Raw genomic sequence first — 21,875 nt, forward strand, 5'->3', positions numbered from 1 at the left:
TCCTCATTCATCGCCTTTCAAAATGCACCTTCTATATACTATACAAGGGCACGCTCGCAGAAAGCCCTCATCCGTATGCTAAAGCGAACTTGGTATTTATCTGCTGTTGTGCCGAGCCACGGTGAGCTGACTCCCACAAGCTGGCTGTCAAGGGCAAGGTGGTCGTCTTTGACGCAGGCTCCTTGATCTTCTGTGATCCCTCCCAGGCATCTTCGCTGCAGCTGCACTGCTTCATTATGACATAACCTCCACTAGGCTGCTTCCAAACAACATTGCCCCCTTCAAAATATCACATCTGCCATCGCAGTCTGAATTCGCAATGGTGGATTATCTTTGTGAGTGTGAGATGGAAAGCAAGAAGGAGTAAAGAGACAGAAAAAGAAGAGTGCTTTGAAACCGGCTCCAGTTACTTTTAGCGAGGAGCCTGACTATTGGTCATCCTTCAGTTACACTTTATGTTCACCAAAAGCAGCTCTTATGCTTTCTGTAAACATTTTTACTCAGTTTAATCAATTTCATTCAAGTGGAATCGAGTGCCATGAGATGCAAGTACTGCGCTGCTTCTCATTTTACATCCCTGCCTCTGCAGCTCTGCAGAAAAACACTGTTTTGTACATTTTATGGGCTAATTCAGCAATTCAGTGTTACGCTTCTATAATACTGGGAGACACCAACAGGCCAGTGTCTTTTGGTTTCTTGTTTTTGTCAAGCTTCAGAATATATCACATGAACTTAGATTTTCATGAAGCCCCCTCTCCTTGACAAAAGCAACCATTGTCATCAGGGGTCCTCTTAACCTCTGACGGTGATTACCTGAAGTCTATTCCCAGTGCTACTTTAAATAATAAAAACCAGTCTAAAGATGTTTCAAGAGTAGCATAAGAATGCTTGGTATTTAACTCAGTCTAATCTTCAGTAGTTTAGTTCTGTGCAGAGTAAAACATACAACCCTTTAGTACAGACTGTTGTTAGCATCTAGCGTTTGCACAGATGGTGATATTTCAATGAAACAATGACATTTTTATTATGTGAGTGCTGCTGTGCTCCATTCGAAGTCAGCAGTAGTAAAAACACAGCTGGCAGGTTTCTGCTCAAACTGACTTATGTTTTATAGGAAAATATACATTGGCAACAGCTATTATCACACCTGAATTGGGACTTTTCAGCTCATCGAAAGGCTGTTATCAATTATCAGTTCCACACATAAAAGAAGACAGCGTGCTCTACGTTTTAGCCAGGCTGTTATCCATTCACTGTAATGAGTGATAAACATGCAATGCCATGATTATGTAGGAAAGCTAAATCTGGTGGCAAATGTTGGCGTAAGATAGCGACTGTGACTTTATAAGATCTGCTTAAATAATGTATGTTTTTTCTCCTTTGTGCCTCAACCTATCTAAACTGTTAAAAAGATTAAAAAGAAAAGCCAAAAAAGTCACGTTAGAGCATTAGGCTATTGCCACTTCTCTGCCGCCTCTCTCTTCTCCCAGTGCAGAATTGTGTTGCCGTTTTAACCTTGAAGCACGTTGTCCTTTTCTTTGGTTCAGCGGGGCAGAATGACTGATGCTGAATGAGGTAATAACTATCTACTAGGAGCCAGAGGAGGCCACTTATGGGTGATATCTGGGCCTGATAACAACTGGAAACTGCCATTCAGGTGGCTGATAAGATTTTAAATAGGTGATCACTGTGCCAGCAAGACTTGGATATTGCACCATTTTTGCATTATCTTATGAGAACTTCACCATTGCCAGAAAGAAAATGCACACTCCTTTAATTGGCTTTTAAAATTAAGAATTATTCCAGAATTGCCACTGATATATTGATAATTAGGAGGTCTGCTAGGACCATTGGTGAATGTCTGGAGGGTAACCCTGTAATGCATGTCAAAATTTTCCTTCCATGTTAACCAGATTCACTATTTCTTAGACTAATTAAACAGACATCTTACCCCTACCATAAAACCTACTGTCACAAGTGCATATCTGTTTGGCTTGAGGAACAAAATCTAGTAATACATGTTGGGCTGCCTGTTCTTCCCTATTCTTTTCCCAAATGCTTATGTTCATGAATCTACTCATACATGCTTCCATTACCACTCACTAAGGCAAAGACAGTATGTTCTACTTCAAATATACACCTACCCAGCTACTTGTATAAAAGGGCTAAGAAGGGCGTTCACACACACACACAGCCTTGTTCTCCCGTGGAGGATCGGTACAGTTGCTTGAGCAGTGGATGATTTTTCCACTGGAGGCTTGCAAGGTTCAAGGTAGAAGGCTTTTGTGACAGCAGCTTAACAAGCCAGGTGAAAGTACAAAAATAAACCCAGAATACCCCTATGCAGCTAAATTGTATTGTAAAGCTGGAGTGTTGGATATATACATAAAAAAGATATACGTATATACATAAATATTTTTTTAAAAATACACTTGCAATATGTTAGCCAGGTAACAAAATTAATACTTAATGAAAAGTCAAGTACCGTGCTTCATTAATGCATTGAGTGTTGACTAATCTCAGTGTATAATTTCCAGCACCAGCTCTACTTAACACAGTAAATGATATACTTTAACTCAAACTATTTGTATGTATTCCAAGAATGAACTAGAGAAAGAGGAATCAAGCCTATTATGTGTTACCTTACTGTTACTCTTACATAACATAAATACAGATAACCATTACTGTTTGTTTCTTTTTATTTTAGAGTCCAAAACAACACCTTTGAGTTCTTTTTAGGTGGAAGCAAGAGTAACAAAACCCCTCCAGTAAAATGCAGCTGAGAGGTGAAGTCTGCGAGAAATGGCAACACTTCACAGATTTTTCAGCAGAACTCGTGTCAGTTATGACCAAGAGGATCAATTCAGTCCTTATGCAGAAAGGTGGACATACAGAATTGGAGGAAATCAGTTCAATGAAATGTACTGTAACTTTATTTGCAGATGGATCTTAAATATAAACTTTTCGTTATATTTAAATTACACATTCTGGTTTTTTTTTTCATTCTTCTTTAACGGGTAGATTTGTAACCATTTAGCACATTAGTGATACTGACCCATGTGATACGCAGTTTTGTTTGTTTGTGTGCTAAAAATATACAGTAGAAAGCTACATTCGGCTGCTCCTTTATTCACAAGGGGTCATCGCAACAGGCAGCTCGGCTTGTTTGATTTTCTTCTTATGCCTGAGGCCCTTCCTGAAACAACCCCAAAGGGATTTGTGTCTTTTCCCGGGATAAAACCAGGGAGCTTTTGCTCATTAGGCAGACGTGTACGCTACAGTATAGAGCCTCTTCTGAGCACATGCAGTACAACTGACAAATAACTATGTATACAGATACCACTGTTCATCTCAGTCCAAACTAATAACCTTGTTATTTCAACCCAGTCTAATTCCTAGAGAATCAGATACTGCTGTTTGTAAAAGATGTCCTTCAGTTGACAGTAAGACCTCGCTCTGCTTCAGAATGGTCAACATTTGCTTAAGACGTGACAGCCCAGCCCTAACCCTGACTCTAGTTCTAGGCAAGTTCTAGTTCGAGTCTTGGCAATCAGGGATAAAATCCTAAACAAAAAGATTTTTTTCACACAAAAAGTCAGTTTTGCTTCTTTTCTCCAAAATACAGGTTAGTGTTGCCAGGGTTAAGAAAAAGTAACTCATTATATTAATCTTTGACAGAAATACATTTAGAGTGTTAATTTCAAGGAGACACAGATGGATGGAGTCCAGCCGAGACGAGCTGCCTCACAAGTCTTTCAACACTGAAGTTTTTTAAACAGCTCTTCACAAAGTGCATCTGTCTTCAAATATGAGGAGATCATTATACGTGCATTGCTGTCTTTCTCTTAGAATGAACATGTTGCAAGGTGGGTTTCTTTTTAGACACGAGAGACTGAATAATTTGGGGCATTCCCAAAAAAATCTGTTTACAATATTGATACTCCACATTTTAAGTGAGGCTGGTGCGGTAATTTCAGCCAGTTTTCCCATTAAGTGGTTAAAGAAATAAAAAAAATAAATGAAATGTATAATTAAGCTAGTCATTTACAAGACCAGGTACAGGTACATCTGAAGGGTTGTCTTTGCATTTGGAACATTTTGCTGTGAACAGACAAGTGCAGCCAAAGGAGCTCTTTGACCACATGTGAAACAAGCCACCCTTAAGCTGTGAAAAGAGAAAAATCTATCCAAGATACTGATACAAATGTAGGATAGGCAAAATCTACAGTTTAGTAAATCCTGAGAAAGAAAGAAAGAAAGAAAGAAAGAAAGAAAGAAAGAAAGTGCTGATGAACTCATTAAAGCAAAAAGAACTGGACGTCCTCGGAAGACAACAATGGTGGATGATCGCAGATTTATTTCCATGATGAAGTGAAATCCCTTAAAAGCAGCCAACCAAGTGAACAACACTGTCCAGGAGGGTAGACGTATCAATACCCCAGTCTACCATAAAGTCTATACCATAAAGAGAAGACTGCATGAAAGTAAATAGAGAGGGTTCACTGCACAATGCGAGCCACTCACAAGGCTCAAGAATAGAAACGTTAGATTGGACTTGCTGCTGGCTTTTTTAGATGGATGTTTTTAGCACTGTTCTGGAAAAACATTCTTTGGACAGAAGAAACCAACATCTACCAGAATGATGGCAAGAAAAAAAGTACGGAGAAGCTGTGGAACAGCTCATGATCCAAAACATACCGCATCATGTGTAAAACACATGCAATGGCTTGGGCGTGCATGGCTGGGACACTAGTGTTTATTGATGATGGGACTCAGGACAGAAGCAGCCGACTGAAGTCGGAGGTGTTCAGAGACATACTGTCTGTTCAAATCCTGCTACATGCAGATAGACAATGACCCAAAAACATACAGCCAAAGCAACCCAGGATCTTATCAAAGCAAAGAAGTGGAATAATCTTGAATGGTCACCTGTTGGTCACCTGATCTTAACCCAACTGAGCATGCATTTCACTTGTTGAAGATTAAACTCTGGACGGAAAGGCCCACAAACAAACAGTAACTAAAAGCCACTGCAGTAAAGGCCTGTCAGAGCATTACAAAGGAGGAAACCCAGCATCTGGTAATGTCCATGCGTTCAAGACTTCAGGCTGTCATTGGCAGTAAAGGGTTTTCAGCTAAGTATTAGAAATTAACATTTTATTTTCAGTTATTTCATTTATCCAATTACTTTTGAGCGCCTCAAATGAAGGGATTGTGTTTAAAAAATGCTCACAATTTAACCCACTTAATTAAAGCTGAAAGTCTGCCATTCAACTTATTTCATTTAAAAAAAATTGTGCTAATGTACAGAACCAAAATGATTAAAAAAAAGGTGTCTCTATCCAAATATTAATGGACCAAACTGTGTTTCTTTTTTGTTAATAGTAAACATAATGTTTCAATCTTTAGGTATGCTAGCAAATAACTGCCGGCTAAGTATTTAACTTTTTAGCATAAATAAAACTGTGGTTTGTGTAAACGGATATAAAGAAGAGTGTTATAAACGGGAACAGAGCTGGAATTTTTAGCTTGATGGGAAGAAATATTTTAGTGCCACTGAAAAGCAGCGTCCTCTAAAAGCAGACGTTACTAAAGTTCTTTACATCAGCGCCACGGACCGGTTTGTGCCCGACAATATTTTCACAGACCGGCCTTTAAGGTGTCGCGGATAAATATAACAACATAAAACTAGTACCGGTAACGAAAAAAATACGATTTATTCATAACACACGTGAAAAGACCCAGGAAAACCGAGTTAACGATAAAACGATAACAAAATAACGCTAAAAACCGATAAAAACCATGAAAACCATACATTTCACACCCGAGTCTCACTCTCGCGGCCTGGTACCAAATGACTCACGGACCGGTACCTGTCCGTGGCCCGGGGGTTGGGGACCGCTGCTTTACATGATTTTGAGGTAAAAAAAAGACGATACCAATGAATTTAAAAGCATAAATATATTAGTAAACTGAAAATAAGAATAAGGTCAGCGGCGTCACAGCGAGACTATGACTGTTAACAATGACTGAAGTAATAGACTGGATTTAGGTGGTGACAAAAGCTAGAAAGCATGGACTTCACCTCCTAGAGTGGTGAGGAGGCTGGGTATAAGAGTGTAATTACCCCCGCCCCACCCCGTCTCGCCCACTCTGACACCCAATAATAAAACTTTGATGTGCTCCTCTCAAAAAGTAGCAGCAGCCACTAATCACAATTGATTGCAGCCACTTAGGCGAGGCACACTCATCATCTCCCGCTCTCTCTGGATGGTAGTCATCCTCGGCAAAGGCTGGAGAAGAAAAACTATTCAAATGAAATGCAGCAAAAGAATGAAGATTAATCAAGAGAGGGGAAAGAAAAAGCAAGATGAATTAAAATCACGCAGTCAGCAGAGGTGAAGAGGGGAGAAAGAGGCGGCAGAAGATATGTACAGCCCAGTCTTCTACTGCTTTGTATTAAAGTTTCTTTAAGTCTCATCCACTCTAATTTTATCTTTGCATTGAAGCGTAGCAGAAAGCAGAGATCACGGCTGCGTGAGGGATGACCTTTTACAGACTTTTTTCACTTTTCCCCTATTTGAATATAATTTGCTGGTTGTTTGTAATAAATATAAAACATGAATTTTTTACGTTTTAATAACTGAAGATAACCATCTCAAAAGCTAGTGTCATGGTTCAGTTGTTAACAATGTAAATGCACATATTAGCAATTCTTTGCCTATGGCTGTTTATGTTTCTGTACATGCAAGTAGACAATAGAGATATAGCAGCAAAACAGACTCTGAGGTCACCAGAGTCCATTCATCACTTTACACTGTAGGTGTCACAATATGAGGAGTGCAAGATGCAGGACTCAGGAGGCCAACTCTCATCCACAAAGGTTGAGCCTTTAATCTAGGCTATAGCAGAAAGTCCAAAATAACAAAGTCCAGAAGGTGAATAAACAATAATTCAAAAAGGAGCGAGGAATAACGCAGGGCTGGAAACAGGGAACAAACACTGTGCACAGACACTGTGACAAAGAGTAAGGAGAAGAGGGCTGATTAGATGTAATGCCCAACGGGAGGGTAATGAGACACAGGAGAGAGTAATCACACACAGGTGAAGACAATCCGGGGAGACTCACAGCAAACCTTCAAAATAAAGCAAAAATGAAAAGTTGGATACAGGCATGATGTATGTAAACAATCCAACAGGAAATACACTGAATATGAGTCAAGGAAACACTGAAGGACAAACACAATCATAGATAGACATGGAGGGAACTTGAGCTACTACTAACAGATACCAAACCATGGACCAAAACACAGGATGCAAAGTGGAACTCGTCATTAGAATAACTGTAAGGTAAAACAGAAATCAAAGGCTCAAGTATGTCACAGCAAATGAAGCTTGCGGTCTATTAGAACACAGAAATCAAAGCAGGAACCCAAAAATACAACAAACACAGAAATAAGAACTATAAAATCTTGCAGTAATCATAAAACCTCTGCAGAATCCCAGCTCAAATTACTCACCAGCAAATTCAAAACCAGAAAACAAGACAGATCCAAAGAATATCACAGCAGGGGTCTTAGGTCAGACCATTCCTCAGCTTACCGATTCTTCTGATTGTACAAGAAGCTTGCCTTTAAATGTATATTCATCCCTGCATAGAAAAAGGGCAGGTTTGTGATCAGTATCCAGAACAAAATCTACTGAAAATCCCTGCCTGGTGTTTCAGCCTGAAAACAAAACCCCAGAAAAGCGTCAGTGGTTAGCTTCATCACATGCATATGTTTTCTTGAAAAGTCAACTTTTGTGGCAACAACAGTTAAGACGATGACGCATTGTAAAAACATTCGAAATCCCTTCCCATATGTCCTTGAATAACATCAAGTTCTCCATCACCATCAGCGTATGAGAGGCACTTTGTCTTGTTCAGGTTAAAATAAGTGCTAAATGTACTGTGCATGTATGGCACAGTACATTTAGCACTTAGAAAGTATAAGTGCTGAATGGTAATATGAGTTTCAGCAGTATGGGGTCTTATACGGACATTATGAAACAAGCTCAGACTTTTTCAACTCTATCTTCCAGTACTCGTGTTCCACATGTAGGTTGAAAGTTATTCTAATTATTCCTCCTCTGCACGGCGTCCACGAAGCAAAGCCTGTGTCTGCACCGTAAAAGATGACGACAAAATCCAAAGTACAGCTGAAGAGTGGTGTTTTGCTTCGCTATGTGGTGGGGAGTTACAAAAGCGTTTTTAAATAGCAGTTTGGAGAAGAGTGATTTCGGGGGCGACCTATCAATTTGGCTCCCTCAAAGACTGCTCAGTTCACCTACCTATAAATCTATCAATTTTGCCTTTACATTGCACCGATGCAGCATTGTTTATTGCTTTAGCACTCACCATTTACACTGCTCTTTCTTTTTACTAGTTTCCCTTTATGCGGAGTGGAGAGGGGATCCCACTAACAGTAATGTAAACATGATCTCTAATGAGAAGTGGTGCTATGAGGTTTCTGGTTACTTCTTGTTGTTAGTTTGTACACCAAGTGATATCCGTCATTTGGAATTGAGGAGACTGGTTGCGTGCAGGAAAGATTTAACTCCTTATTAGGTTTAAAAAACACCAAAAACATATACTTTAAAGATATACCAATTTTTTTTTCGAAAGAAAGCCAGATGTGAAATGGAGGTCAGAGGTCAAATGTGACATGATATTTGGGTTTCACTAAATGTGATATTTAGAATCCCCATATACCAGGATCATTTACTAATTATTGCCTTTATAAAGAAAGTCAGTCGAGTTTTAAGCATAGTTTTAAAGATAAAATGTGTTTTATTCAAGTTTGATCTGATTTGACCGCAAAGAAGAGGTCAAAGGTCAATTGTGGCATGATATTTTAAATACACATATATGGTATTTTCTATGTGTTGACAGTACACATCATGCTTGTAGGAGTCATAGTTTCTAAGCAATAAGGCTTTTTGTCCATTTTCACCCATTAAGTTGACCTTGAAGACATCGGTGCATGTGAGCCATTTTTGTCCCGGGTCATTCGACAGTGTTTTGCATTTTCCTGTGTTTGTGTCATTTTGTATTTGTATTATGATTTATGTATAAGTTCACTTTGTTAGTCTTAAGTTTATTCTATATTCTAGTTATCCTGTTTAGTTCCTTGGTTATTTAGCAGTTTCCCCCTTGTGTCTTTGCCCTCTGTGTGTCGGTGCTGTGAGCTCATGTGCATCGTTCCCTCCCCTTGTGTTTTATTCCGTCTTGTTTATCTACGTTCCCCAGCTCGTCGTGTCCTCTCTCTCCCTCCAGTCTGCGTCTCTGTGTACTTCCTGTTTTACTCTGATAGTCTCCCGTCAGTGTGTTTCATCTTGTGTTTGCTCTTCCACTGTCTCATCATGGTTATTCGTGTCAGCTGTGCTCCCCGTGTGTTCTCGCTTCCCTCATGATCCTTCTGTGTATTTATGTCCGCATCTCCCTCAGTTATGTGTCGTGTCCTCCCTCATAGCTGTGCGACTCTCCCTGTGTTTCCCCGTGTGAATGGTCATTAGAATTTCCCAGTTTAGTTTTGTACCGTTTTGCTTTTTTCCAGCAACAAAGCTGTGTTTTCTGAGTTCACATCCTGCTAAAAAAATCATTTTTTGATATGTGTCCATTAGAATGATGATGTACTTTATTTGTGTTCTTATAGCCTAAGTTTAGGGTCATCAGTGATGATTGACTGAAATTGGTACAAATATTTCACTCGTTTAGATTTCTAAATCTTGCCGGCTAATTGAACAGGATGTCAGTTTATACCAGAAGCCCCAACATATTGGCTGCCGTCCCCACAGGCCAAGTCAGAAGACAATAGCCTAGTTTTTCATATTGCTATAAAATAAACTTAAAGTGGTGACAACATACTAATGAATGGGATTCATTAAAGCCACCATGCTGTTAGTTAGCTCTAATTAGCATGCCCAGTGGCACTGCACTCAGTGGGAGGTGGAAAGTCAGCTTCCTCTTAAAGTCTCCTTGGCTAAACTTCAGGACAGCTCTACTGTACAATCTTATCACTGCTTTTAAATTAGCTCAATCACCATAAACTGCAAAAACAGATACATCAGATAATTTACAGCCTTTCAGGATCTGGACAGACATCTCTTATCCAAAGACCTGACTATCAATTACCTTTGTCGGGCATCTGTGATGTCCCTGCTATGCTATCAGATATGATAGAACAAGAGAAGGAGAACGGGACAAAAAGAGCATGAAGATAAAAGGTCACTCTCTTTTCTGCCTGGTACACAAAGAAAAGTGAAATATGTATTCCAGTTTGCTGTGATGTTACAATAAAAGGACCGTCTGCAGCGTTTCTTGGCTTGCCTTGTCTTATGTTTTTTTTCCTGAAATGTACCACTGTGTTCAGTCCTGCTGTGTTAACCAGGCTGTTCTCCGTCATATGCCCTTGCATCTCTTTGAGCCTGCAGTATTGTTGTCCCAAACCTTGAGCATGGGGAGCTGTCCTTGCCAAAGTGCCTCCATTTTTCTTTTCATTATTTTTTAGAAAGTATTTATTTAGTTCATGCTTACACGGCAACGCCTTAGTTAGAAGTGACACATAAGAGGATTAAGAGATCTTTGAGAAATGCTTTTATGGAATGGATTAAATCTGATTGGCACGGGTTTTTTAAATTGTTGACGCACCAGATTTTTCATTAATTTATGGATGTTTCAAAGTATCCACAGCATAAGATGTTTAGGGTTTTAGCTAAGCTTGGGTTGCTTGATGGTGCATTTCTGAACCCAGGCATATATGTTTATGGCTGGGTTTTATTGTGTCGTTGCAGGATATATAACATTTTCTGATGACGTGTTTTTGTTTCATGGCTAATTACTAGCACCTCTTATTTGGTCAGATGGATTGGTGTTGTGCTTTCTGACCCTCTTTCTACGATTTGAGCTACAGTTTGCAGCCAGTATAAAGATTGACAAAATTGATTTGTTTGCATTTTTTTCTCCCATGTCATACACGTGTAATCACAGAAAATAACATCACGTGTGGGTAAGACTGATCCATCTGAGCAGCCCCCCAACGAGTTTAACATTAACGTCCTAAGACCCGAACTCTTCCACGGCATGCATTTTTAATTTCTCTTTGATATTTGGGCTGATTGGGGCCTGATAAATGTAAAAACAACGAATTAGCAGATTTTTTCTTTTTTACCTAATTTTAGTTTCTAAGAAAAATGAGAGCCACTCTGTTGTCATTTGGACATTGAACTACTGCTCCTCCATACAGCAAAATCCAGGTTTATACTGATGATGTTGTGTTTTATATCCTCTTAAGATTTAACACTTCTTCAAATTCTATTTTGTTTTTTAGTGACCTCCAGAAACCTTTTTACAGGTTTTTTGGATTATTCTAAGCTCCTTTAACAAATAAATTGTTGTGTTTCCTCAGTGAGATACATTACAGTGCCATAAATATTTGCATGTTGGATTACACTGACTATCCTTCTCTTTGAAACACAAAACATTGGCTGTTAATACAAAAGTCGCTTCTTTAAAAAGGAAGAACATGTCTCGTCAGTAACAGTTTTGCTTATTAGAGCCTTTCCAGGTGTTTTTTTTCTTCTTTGCATCTCTGTATTGTAGCATGGGTGTGTTTGAATCTGGGAACATTTAATTCAATTAAATCATTAGGATTAGATGCTGACCTCTCATTTTAATGAGGGCTAACAAGGCGTTTGAATGAGCAACACTAATTAGGGGCACATTATTCATCTCCTAGAATAAGGGTTTCATTGTAGTTAGACAAAAGAAACTAATAGCTGCGCTAATGGAACCAAGCATATAAGTTGCCTGTTTTTTTTTTTTCTTTCTCTTTGGAAAAGGTGAGGAATATGTATTCAGATGAAATAAGAGCTTTTATGGAAAATAACTTTCTTGTATGCCACACTTTAACACAGCATCATTAAATCTTTTCTGGATTGTTTGCACTGCTTCTTAGCAATTTGTTGTAGTGTTGTGAGCAGGATTTTCTGGCAGAATAATCAAAGACTAAGAGAAGTACCGGGATAACAGCAGCATCTTAGTGATCTCTTGTTCAGATCATCCAACATCATGGCCAGCGTTTTTAGGCTTTCTTTTTCGGCCAAAGAAGAGCACAGATGCATATTTGGATGCAGATTTTTTTTCTAGTCAGCCTGGTGATATTATTTTAAATCTATCTGATGCAAATAATGATGCACAAAATCAGTTTTAGCCTCTTGCTTTTTGCATGTCTACAATGCCTCTCAGCTTTAAATCCTGATAACGTATGGCCGCGGAAGCCGTGTAAAATTATAATGGACCCCAGAGGTTCTTCTGTCTATTCATGTCTGTTTTGAGGTGTTTTGTGTCAGAAGTCTCCGTGTTTAATACTTTAAGCTGTTAGAAAAAAAGAGTGCCAGAGGATGAGTACACAGATCTAAGAGAGTGCAGAGAACCTGGAGTTGCTGTCAGTCAGAGCAGAGTTTATCAGCACATCGAAGAGGGGATGGGTATGGGTAGGCTTTCATCTTAACCACATGTTGTCATTCTACATTAGAGCTGATAGAGTGTGCTTAGGTAGGTGGGCAAACAAGGTTAGGCAAGATGAAAGTGACTACAGATGAAGAAGAGACAGGATTTATGGAACTGCTCTCAATTGCTGTGTAGGCTCACTGAAGGACGGCCAAGGATGAGGCTTGTGTTAATGCAAACAACGCTGTTAACAGCCACAGTATGTGTGAACAAAACTGCATTTTGGATTGAATAGAAGCGAGTAACAAAGTGCTTTACAGAGTTGCACACTTAGCTCCGTGATTGATTGTTGACTAATTATATTGAGGGTTTTTTTTACCCATGTGAAAGCTCTTTGAGTACAGTTTGAGGTTGTGAAAACAACAATGGCTGGCTCGTATTTGTCCATATAAATAAATTCAAATTTCTAAAATATTTTTTTTACCAGATTTACGCCTACTGCCTTAACAAAGGAAAAAGAAACAGAAAACGCCAAAGTCCTGTCGTTTTTATTACAGTATTGTTTTTGTAAAGTAAAATTAAAAATGAATGGCTTCTTTAATAATGATTTTTTTCTCATGCTTATGATGGACAAAAAGCTATAGAAAGTTAAAATAGTAAGTAGTCTTTCTCACTTGCTATTTGTCATAAGGAGCACACTTAAATTGTCATGTTTGAGTCTGTATTTAAAAACTGGAGGTATAAGTTGGAGATGGTGGTGCTAACAAAGCTGGAGGTGGCAGAATTTTATAGGCCCAGATTTTTGTTGGGAGTGACCCGAATGGAGAGCATTAGAATTTAGTATATCAGTGAAGCTGGATGAGTTTAAATACCTGGGGTCAACCATCTAAAGCGATGGACGATGCTCAAGAGAGGTGAGAAAGAGTGCAGGCAGAGTGGAGTGGGTGCAGATGAAAAGTAGCAAGAGTGAAAGGGAAGGTTTACAAGATGTTAGTGAGTCTTACTGTGATGTATGGTTTGGTGATGGCACAGGAGGTGAAGATGGAGAGCTGAAAGTCTAAAGATTGTCATTGGAGATTAGAAAGGAGTCCATCAGAAGCACAGCTCAGGTTGAGCAGTTTGGGAATAAAGTTAGAGAGGGGAAACGGAGATGATTTGAACATGTGCAGAGGAAGGATAGTGGATACACTGGAGAAAGGATGTTGGAGGTGGAGCTGCCAGGAAGGAGGAAAACAAGAAGAGCACAGAGTGGATGTAGTGAAGAAGGAGATGCAGAAGGTCGATGTAACACAAGAGGATGCTAGAGATAAAGTGAGGTGGAGGCAGATGGTCTGCTGTCGTGGCTCTTCACAGGAAGAAGTTACAGCTCTAGTGGAGTTGACCTAAGGCAGTGGACAGTTTGATGTATTTTGTGCTTTATACACAGATTCTTTTGAGGCCAAAAAGAAATAAAATGCACATTTTACATTATGATCTAATGTTGTTGTTTCTTTAATGAAATAACAGGATGTTTGTCTCACACCCTGCTCTATTGGATGCTGCAAATCCTTTTTTTAACATGTAACAATAATCACGAGCTAATAATATGTCTCATTATTAGCTATAAGCCTCATTTGAAGACTACTGGTCAAATCACACTTAAAGGAGTATGGGATCACATACCTTTATAATACTAAATCCTGAATAATGACAAACAGCAGCATGAATGCAACTTCCCTTTTAAATTGCATGAACAATACTAACTTCATAAAGTCATATAAAGCAGACGTCTACATTTTTGAATATACTATAATAATAATAATATAAAGTGGTGTGTGTGTGTGTGTGTGTGTGTGTGTGTGTTTTTTCTCTTTCAGCACTGAAAGACTCTCGCTTTCAGCTCGTGAACTTCTCAGACAACGAGCTGCGGGTGTCACTGTCTAATGTCTCGCTGTCAGACGAGGGTCGATATGTTTGCCAGCTGTACACAGACCCCCCGCAGGAGGCCTACGCTGAAATCACAGTGCTAAGTAACAAAGCGCACAAACATATACATACATGTGCAGACAAACGCTCAGTGTTATTGTTAGAATTAAGTGAGTTAAACAGCAATTAGTCTACACAAGGTCTTAACACATTAATGTATTTGTATAGATGTGTGAGATGTGAGATTGTTTTAGGCTTTTTATGGTGAGCTTAGTGAGAAAGGTGTTCAAATAATAAACAAAATATAACTTTTTCAATAATATTTTCACAGTTTTCCTTAAATTTAGAGACTAGCCCAACTTTATAAGTAGGCATACCTTTACTAGGATATTTTGGAAACAAATCTTGGGACTTTTAACTATAACTGAACAATATTGCTCTATAAATGCTGTTGTGATAATAGCTGATAAATATGAACATAATAATATGACATCAACATGCATTTTTTAAACTTTGTGTTTATTGTTTTATGTTTTCAGTGTTTCAAGTTTGTGATTGTCAGATTTTTAAAATATTTGTCATCTGTAACTGTAAAAACACTTAGTGGCCACTTCATTAGATACACCTTGCTAGTACTGTGTTGGACCCATTTTGCCTTCAGAGCCGTCTTAATTATTCAGTGGTGGAAACACTCCTCAGCAACTTTGTTCCATATTGTCATGATAGCATCGCACAGTTGCTGTCGTTTCCATGATGTAAATCTCCTGCTCCACCTCACCTCAGCCGTGCTCTGTTGGACTGAGATCTACTGACTGTGGAGGAAACATGAGTTGATTTGAATTTAGTGACACGGCGTGTTATTCTGGTAGAAGCAGCCATCAGCAGCCATCAGAAAATGGGCACACTATGGTCATAAAGGCGTGGACATGGAACAGCAACAGTACTTAGGTAGGCTGTGGTGTTTAAATGATGGTCAGCTGGCCCTAAAGGACCCCTAGTGTGCCATCCAGTGTGTCTGCTGCTGTAGCCCATCTGCTACAGGTGGTTGCTACGAGTAAGTGGTTGTTTGAGTTACGTTTGCTTTCCTGTCAGCTTGAAGCAATCTGGCCGTTGTCCTCTGACCTATGACAACAAAATGGCCCAGAGAACTGCCACTCGCTGGATATTTGATCTTTTACGAACCATTCTCTGGTTCCCTTGGAGGTCGTTGTGCAGAGAAATTCCAGTAAATCTGGTAGATTTTAAAACACCAGCAACCATGCCATGCTGATGTTTGCTTTGGACCTCAGCAGGTTATTCCAATCATGTCTACATGCCTAAATGCTGTCGTGTGATTGGCTGGCTATTAGTTGAACAGTTGTATCTAATAAAGTGGCTGGTGAGTATATATTGAATAAATAACTGCAAAATATGAGTTATTTAAACGACATCCAACATGTTCACAGTATTGCAAATGATAATTCCTGAATTAGATTTTTGCACTTTTCTAATTCTAATTTTAAAAGAAAAGCCTTCTAATATCAGTCCTGTTTTCTTCTTAGCTTGTGGTTTTTAGGGTGTACTGCATTGCCTCAGTGTTTACACAGTTCTGTTTGTGTGTCCTGTCATAGTTCCTCCAGGTAACCCCATCATTGAGGCCCGGGATGAGGTCCTGAGCGAGGGCAACGAGACAGAGATGACCTGCACTGCCATGAGCAGTAAGCCTGCTGCCATCATCAGATGGATGAAAGGAGATAAAGAGCTTCCAGGTACTCTAGGCACTGTACACTGACTTTGAGAAAATCCCATCCAACAGTCAAGACCTTTCCTCTCTTACAGTTTTTCTCAGTCGCTTTGGGGCTTTTCTCACATCACTATTAACATTTCCACAGTAGTTTGTGTATTTCTCAAAACAATTAGTGCAAACTGCTAAACCTAGTGGATAACCTGCAAAAGCAGGTCACTTGCTCAAAATTGATAATCCAGTATTCATGTCAAGGAAACTGTCAGTGTCATCAAAATGAGAAGTCTTGACACCATCTTGATGAACAAGATAATCAAATGGCTTTGTAATGTTTTCATTATGACAGTGTACAGTATTCTCTCAGTGTCTTCCAGTGCAAAAAAAGGTCAGAACTCGGTGACACGTCCTGAAAATGCTCAAGACAGCACTATACACTTTTTGCACAGCCATGTACAGTAAAATCTACAGTAAAGTTAAACATTCCTGTAGTTATGGAAGTAAATGAGTACAAGACACTGAATACGTATGTTTCACATTTTTACTGTGTAGGATGTTTGTAATTCTACAACATTGTGCAAAAGAAAAATACTCTACAGTCACATATTTAGAATAAACATGAGAAACACCCTTTTGGTAGAGCGGTGCACAATGTGAACAATATAACAGTACATATTGTAACTGAACATACGTAAATCATTCTGGCACATTCAGACGTCCATGTCTGTCTGGTCACATATTCTCATCTACATCACAACGGATATCATCCCTTGCAATGCAGCGAGGAAAGTATCTCCTGGAGTGGCGAATCCACCCTCTGCATGACTCTGCTGTGATGTCGTCACATGCTGCATCCATGGCTGCCAGCAGGGCCATTTGTGCATGTGAATAAACCTTCCACCTCCAGGCAGACAAAAACTCCTCTATCGGATTAAGGAATGGGGAGTAGGGAGGGAGATATTCAACAGGCATTCTGTCATGTGCTGCAAACCACTGTCTGACCAGATGTGAGTAGTGAAAAGGGACATTATCCCAAACAACAACATACTTGTTGAGTTGACCTCCACCCCTGTCATTCTCAGGGACTATGGCATGAGAGAAATTGTTCAATTTCGGGGACAGGAAAAAATAATGACAAAAAGGTATAACATTTGCTTGACGGCATTTGAAAACTAGTTCAACAATTTTGTATGTAATGACTCAAGCAATGAAATAAAGACTATTGGTTTTATTGGGAACGACTATTTAGCATCCAAAAGTATAGTTCATTTTGACTGACATGACATAAGCAAATGATAATGTTGTCGAGGGCAGAGAATTGTATGAAAGCAACTGATACATGTCCAAGAGCATTTGCAATTTGTTCAGAGGAAGGAGAAATTGCTACTATGATGTGCACAAATGACTAAAGGTTGTGGAGATTGCACTAATGCTTTTGAGAATTTTCATTTTGATCTGAGAAAAGCACCAAAGCGACTGAGAAAAACTGTAACACAAATAAATATATGTACAACTATCCATTAACTCATGTGTGTAAAAATAAATGAATAAATAAAAACACATTTTCTTTCAAACATCAAAATTTCAAAGATCATATTCATAATCCTGCCTATGTACCAACCAATTTTTAGAATTCAAACTAAACCCACAATTCTATTCACCTGTTAAAATCCAAATGAAGTTAAATAGCTTAAAATTTCCTTTTTGTCCTCTACAGAGCCGGCCTTTTTGTCATTATCCTTTAGAGAAAATAAGTGGCCACATATTTGGAAACCCCATCGTTTTGTATTTAGTGAGCAGCATACTGCAAGATTCTGTGAATACACAAACGAATAATTTGGATACATTGTTACATATCAGTATTTTTGCCCTCTTTATGTTTTAAAGAATTCACACATTTTATTTGGAATCATATTAAGCTAAGGTTTGGCTGAAACGTTTGCACAAGGTCAAAGCTAAAATCAGACCACAGCAAACATGTTCTTGACTTGCAGTACTCTGATCACATTTTTCTTTGACTTGAGTTCTTCATGGCAAAAAACAAGCTTTAAAAGCAGAAGCAAGATCAGTGAGTGATGGGTGAATATATTAATACTGCTACTGAAGCCAGGAGGACTGCCCTGTTTGGCATTTAAGAAATGACTTGACAAATAGATTCTAAAAATTATTTTATTTTTATATAATTCCATTTATAGGCACACTTTTTCCTTTGAGCGCATATTAATGGTGTTACTTTTTAAATGGAGCTCTGCTGCGACTTTGAATAGATTCCATTAGAGCAATTTGCATTTGCAGTAATGGCTGAGGCCTGTTGGCATCCTGACAACCTGCATGCCTTCATCAAAGGTAGCTGCGCTTTAGAACTCGGTGCAGAGCTCAGGGGTTGAACAGGCCTCCTGCCAAGCAGCTCCACCTCAGAGCCCAGACAGTAAGCTTTGTAAAGACTTTGAAACAAAGGTCCGAATCAGAAGCTGTTCTAAAAGCCCGGAGCAGGTTCACCTCCGCACCGAGGCGCATAAAACCTTCAGTGGCCAGCTCAAATCGAAGAATGTTCCATTGTAACAAGATCAGGGATTGGCTTGCAGCTGGCTTCTAACATCACAAAAAGACTCATTATGTTCAGTATGGCAAGAACGGCAAATTCTTTAGGCATTGAATAGCCAGAGCCGATGGTCTTTTAGTCATTGATATCACAAAAGTTGCCATAAAAATGAACCTAAATTGTAATTTAAACTGTTTTTTCTGAACAGATGCACATACATTAAAATGTATTTCATGTGATATTATTGTTGAGAAATACAGTTAGCACCACCATGAATAGATTACAGTTTTCCTAAACTTACACATATTACTTAATGATATTTAAGAAATGCATTTATCCAGAAAGCACTGTTACTTAAGTGCATTAAAGTGCATTAAAGTACAAAGACTAATGGTTTTTTCCAGCATACTTACTTTTGTAAATGGAGAAAGTGAAACTAGTGACCACTGTGGCTGTTAGTCACAGTGAAATACTGATTCAGGGTTTCCAGTAACTCATTTAAATAGGAGCTTGCCAGGCTCTGCATACAAAATCCATTCCCATTCAGGATTTTCTTTTTATTTAACACACTGTGCTGTGTCATTGTTTGCTTCCACCGAGTATTCCCAGCCTCTTTAACTGAGCTCTCAAACAATGCCCATTTGTTTGTTTTGTGGAATGACAGAAAAATTATTTGTGTAATGCTAAATGCCCTTCAACCCCGCAGACATGTTGTTTTCTCACACTTGTTGGGAATGGATTGACATTTACAGAATAGGGTCAGCACTCTGTGAAGCTCTACAACTGCTAGATACAATTTTTCGCAGTAGCACAAAATACAGGTGTACTTAATAGCTCACTTGTCACAACACTACGTTTGGAGCATGCTGTTTGCTTTTATCAATTTTTGCCATAGGTGAAAAGGTGCTACTAGCTGAAGCAGCCTCAACGGTTGCAAGTTCTCCCAGATAAACCATCCTTTATTATTGTACGTACAGGTGTGGTCAAAGTTTATATACACTCGTTATGAGCATTGGTGCCGTGGTAATTTTGGACTTTTTTTAACCCTTTTTTTTTACAGGATGGGATGATTGTGCAACATAAATCTTTAATGACTTTAAAAGCAAGAATTGGGTATACAAGTTGACTTTATTTTGGACTTTTTGTAATGCATACAAGATTACAAGTATAGATAGATAGATAGATAGATAGATAGATAGATAGATAGATAGATAGATAGATAGATAGATAGATAGATAGATAGATAGATAGATAGATAGATAGCCAGCCTCAGGTGCAGGCCGTGTGAAGATGCCCCTGATGCCATAACCAAGTGGCCAGCGTAGTATACAGAAACATCTGTGCCGAATATGCCCTGGAAGTCCTGAGGTCAAAATGGGAGACCGAGCTAAGATCCTGTGGGACTTCCAGATACAGACGGACAAACTGGTGGTGGCTAACCAACCGGACATAGTGGTGGTAGACAAACAGAAGAAGACGGCCGTAGTGATAGATGTAGCTGTTCCAAATGACAGCAACATCAGGAAGAAGGAACACGAGAAGCTCGAGAAATATCAAGGACTCAGAGAAGAGCTTGAGAAAATGTGGAGGGTGAAGATAACAGTGGTCCCAGTGGTAATCGGAGCGCTAGATGTGGTAACTCCCAAACTAGGCGAGTGGCTCCAGCAGATCCCGGGAACAACATCGGAGATCTCTGTCCAGAAGAGCGCAGTCCTGGGAACAGCTAATATACTACGCAGGACCCTCAAGCTCCCAGGCCTCTGGTAGAGGACCTGAGCTTGAAGGGCAGACTGCACGCAGGGGCGAGAGGGGAATATATAGACTCAAATATATAGATACATCCCCATTAATATCTGGTAAAATTCCCCTTAGCAAGTTGCACCTCAACCAGATGCTTCTGGCCAAGTGATTTACCACTCTTCTTGACAGAATCAATACCAATCTGTCATATAAATGTAGTCCAAAAATTTTCTTTTGGGTTGATGTCGGGGCTTTGGGAAGGCTATTCCAACAGTTTAATGTCTGCCTGCTTTATCCATTCAAAAAGTTTTGATGCATGTCTGAGGTCATTGTCTTGTTGGAACGCCCAGTTGTGTCCAAGTTTCAACTGTCTACCGTTTAATCTGAAGAATTTGGAGATAGTCCTCCTTAATTATTCTGTCCACTTTGTGCATTGTGCTAATACCACTGACAGAAAAACAGTCCCAGAGCATGATGATACCACCACCACCACCACCGTGCTTAACAGCTGGTACAATGTTCTTAGGTTAGAAAGGTTCATGTGTTCTCCTTATCATTGTGGCCAAATAGCTCAATCTTTGTCCCGATGACCATAAAATATTTCTCCAGAAGGCATTTAGTTCGTCTATGTTAGCAGCTGCCAATTTCAGTAAGGTCTGAAGTTGCTGATTCTGGAACCCGGGTTTCTTTCTCGGTTGGCAGCTTTTCAGTCCATGACAATGTGAAACCTGCTTCACTGTGGACAGTGATGCCGGTGTTCCACAAGTTTATGGTAGTTTATGTTTATCGTAGGCTTAAGTCTTGGTGGGTTTTTGGGTTGTTCTTGAACAATTTCCTCTAAAGTGTGACAGTTTTGGTCTCCTTCCACACCTTAGCAAAATGGTTACACATCCGAATAACTTGTAGCTACGTGAAATGAACTGATGTTCCCGGAAACTGCACTTGCTTAGAAATGACTCCAAGAGAGATTTCTTGGTCTCTTCCTCTACAATTCTCCTTTTTAGTTCTCATTGTTCTGAGTGTTGGTCATCCCATCAGTGCTGTCAGACAAATTATTTTTATGCTGACAAACAGAAACTACCTGTTGTAGTCAATCATGGTCATAAATGAGAAGTTACTCAGTCTTGGCCTTGTCTAGTTAAAAGACACTGTAGAACCTTCAGCATCACTTCTTAAAAGATTCAATTGAGTGTATGTATATATTTGAACCTTCATCTATACTTTTCAAACTTGTTGTATGCTCTGCAATTATTCCACCCTGGAAGTTCAAAGAAATCTTTAAATGCCCAAAATTAAATCAAGATCTTTCTTTTTGTTTGTTTGTTTTGTTGACGCCACAAAGAATCATTCTGTAAATGAAACATGGGGTTGTTCTGCTGATGCTGGAACTATTTAAGACAAAGCAGTGCAAGAAAATGAAAGATGAGAAGAAAAAGAATGGCCCAGGGTGCTGGAGATATGGCACTAGAGTAGAATTA

At 39.2% G+C, this 21,875-nt stretch overlaps 1 protein-coding gene across 5 annotated transcripts in view; it reads left to right on the forward strand.

The window, feature by feature from the left end:
• Window positions 1–21,875, forward strand: part of cadm1a (cell adhesion molecule 1a) — a 466,960-nt gene that overhangs the window by 350,904 nt on the left and 94,181 nt on the right. For all 5 annotated transcript variants that reach the window (XM_085289740.1, XM_085289742.1, XM_085289744.1 and 2 more), the window contains 2 exons: window positions 14,347–14,499; window positions 16,006–16,143. In XM_085289740.1, the coding sequence (XP_085145866.1) occupies window positions 14,347–14,499; window positions 16,006–16,143 (291 nt within the window). The remainder of the gene's footprint in view (window positions 1–14,346; window positions 14,500–16,005; window positions 16,144–21,875) is intronic.

Source organism: Mchenga conophoros, linkage group LG10, assembly GCF_057382185.1.
Source record: "Mchenga conophoros isolate Kocher_MC1m ecotype Shallow Benthic linkage group LG10, M_conophoros_male_GT1.1, whole genome shotgun sequence".
NCBI classification, from domain to species: domain Eukaryota; kingdom Metazoa; phylum Chordata; class Actinopteri; order Cichliformes; family Cichlidae; genus Mchenga; species Mchenga conophoros.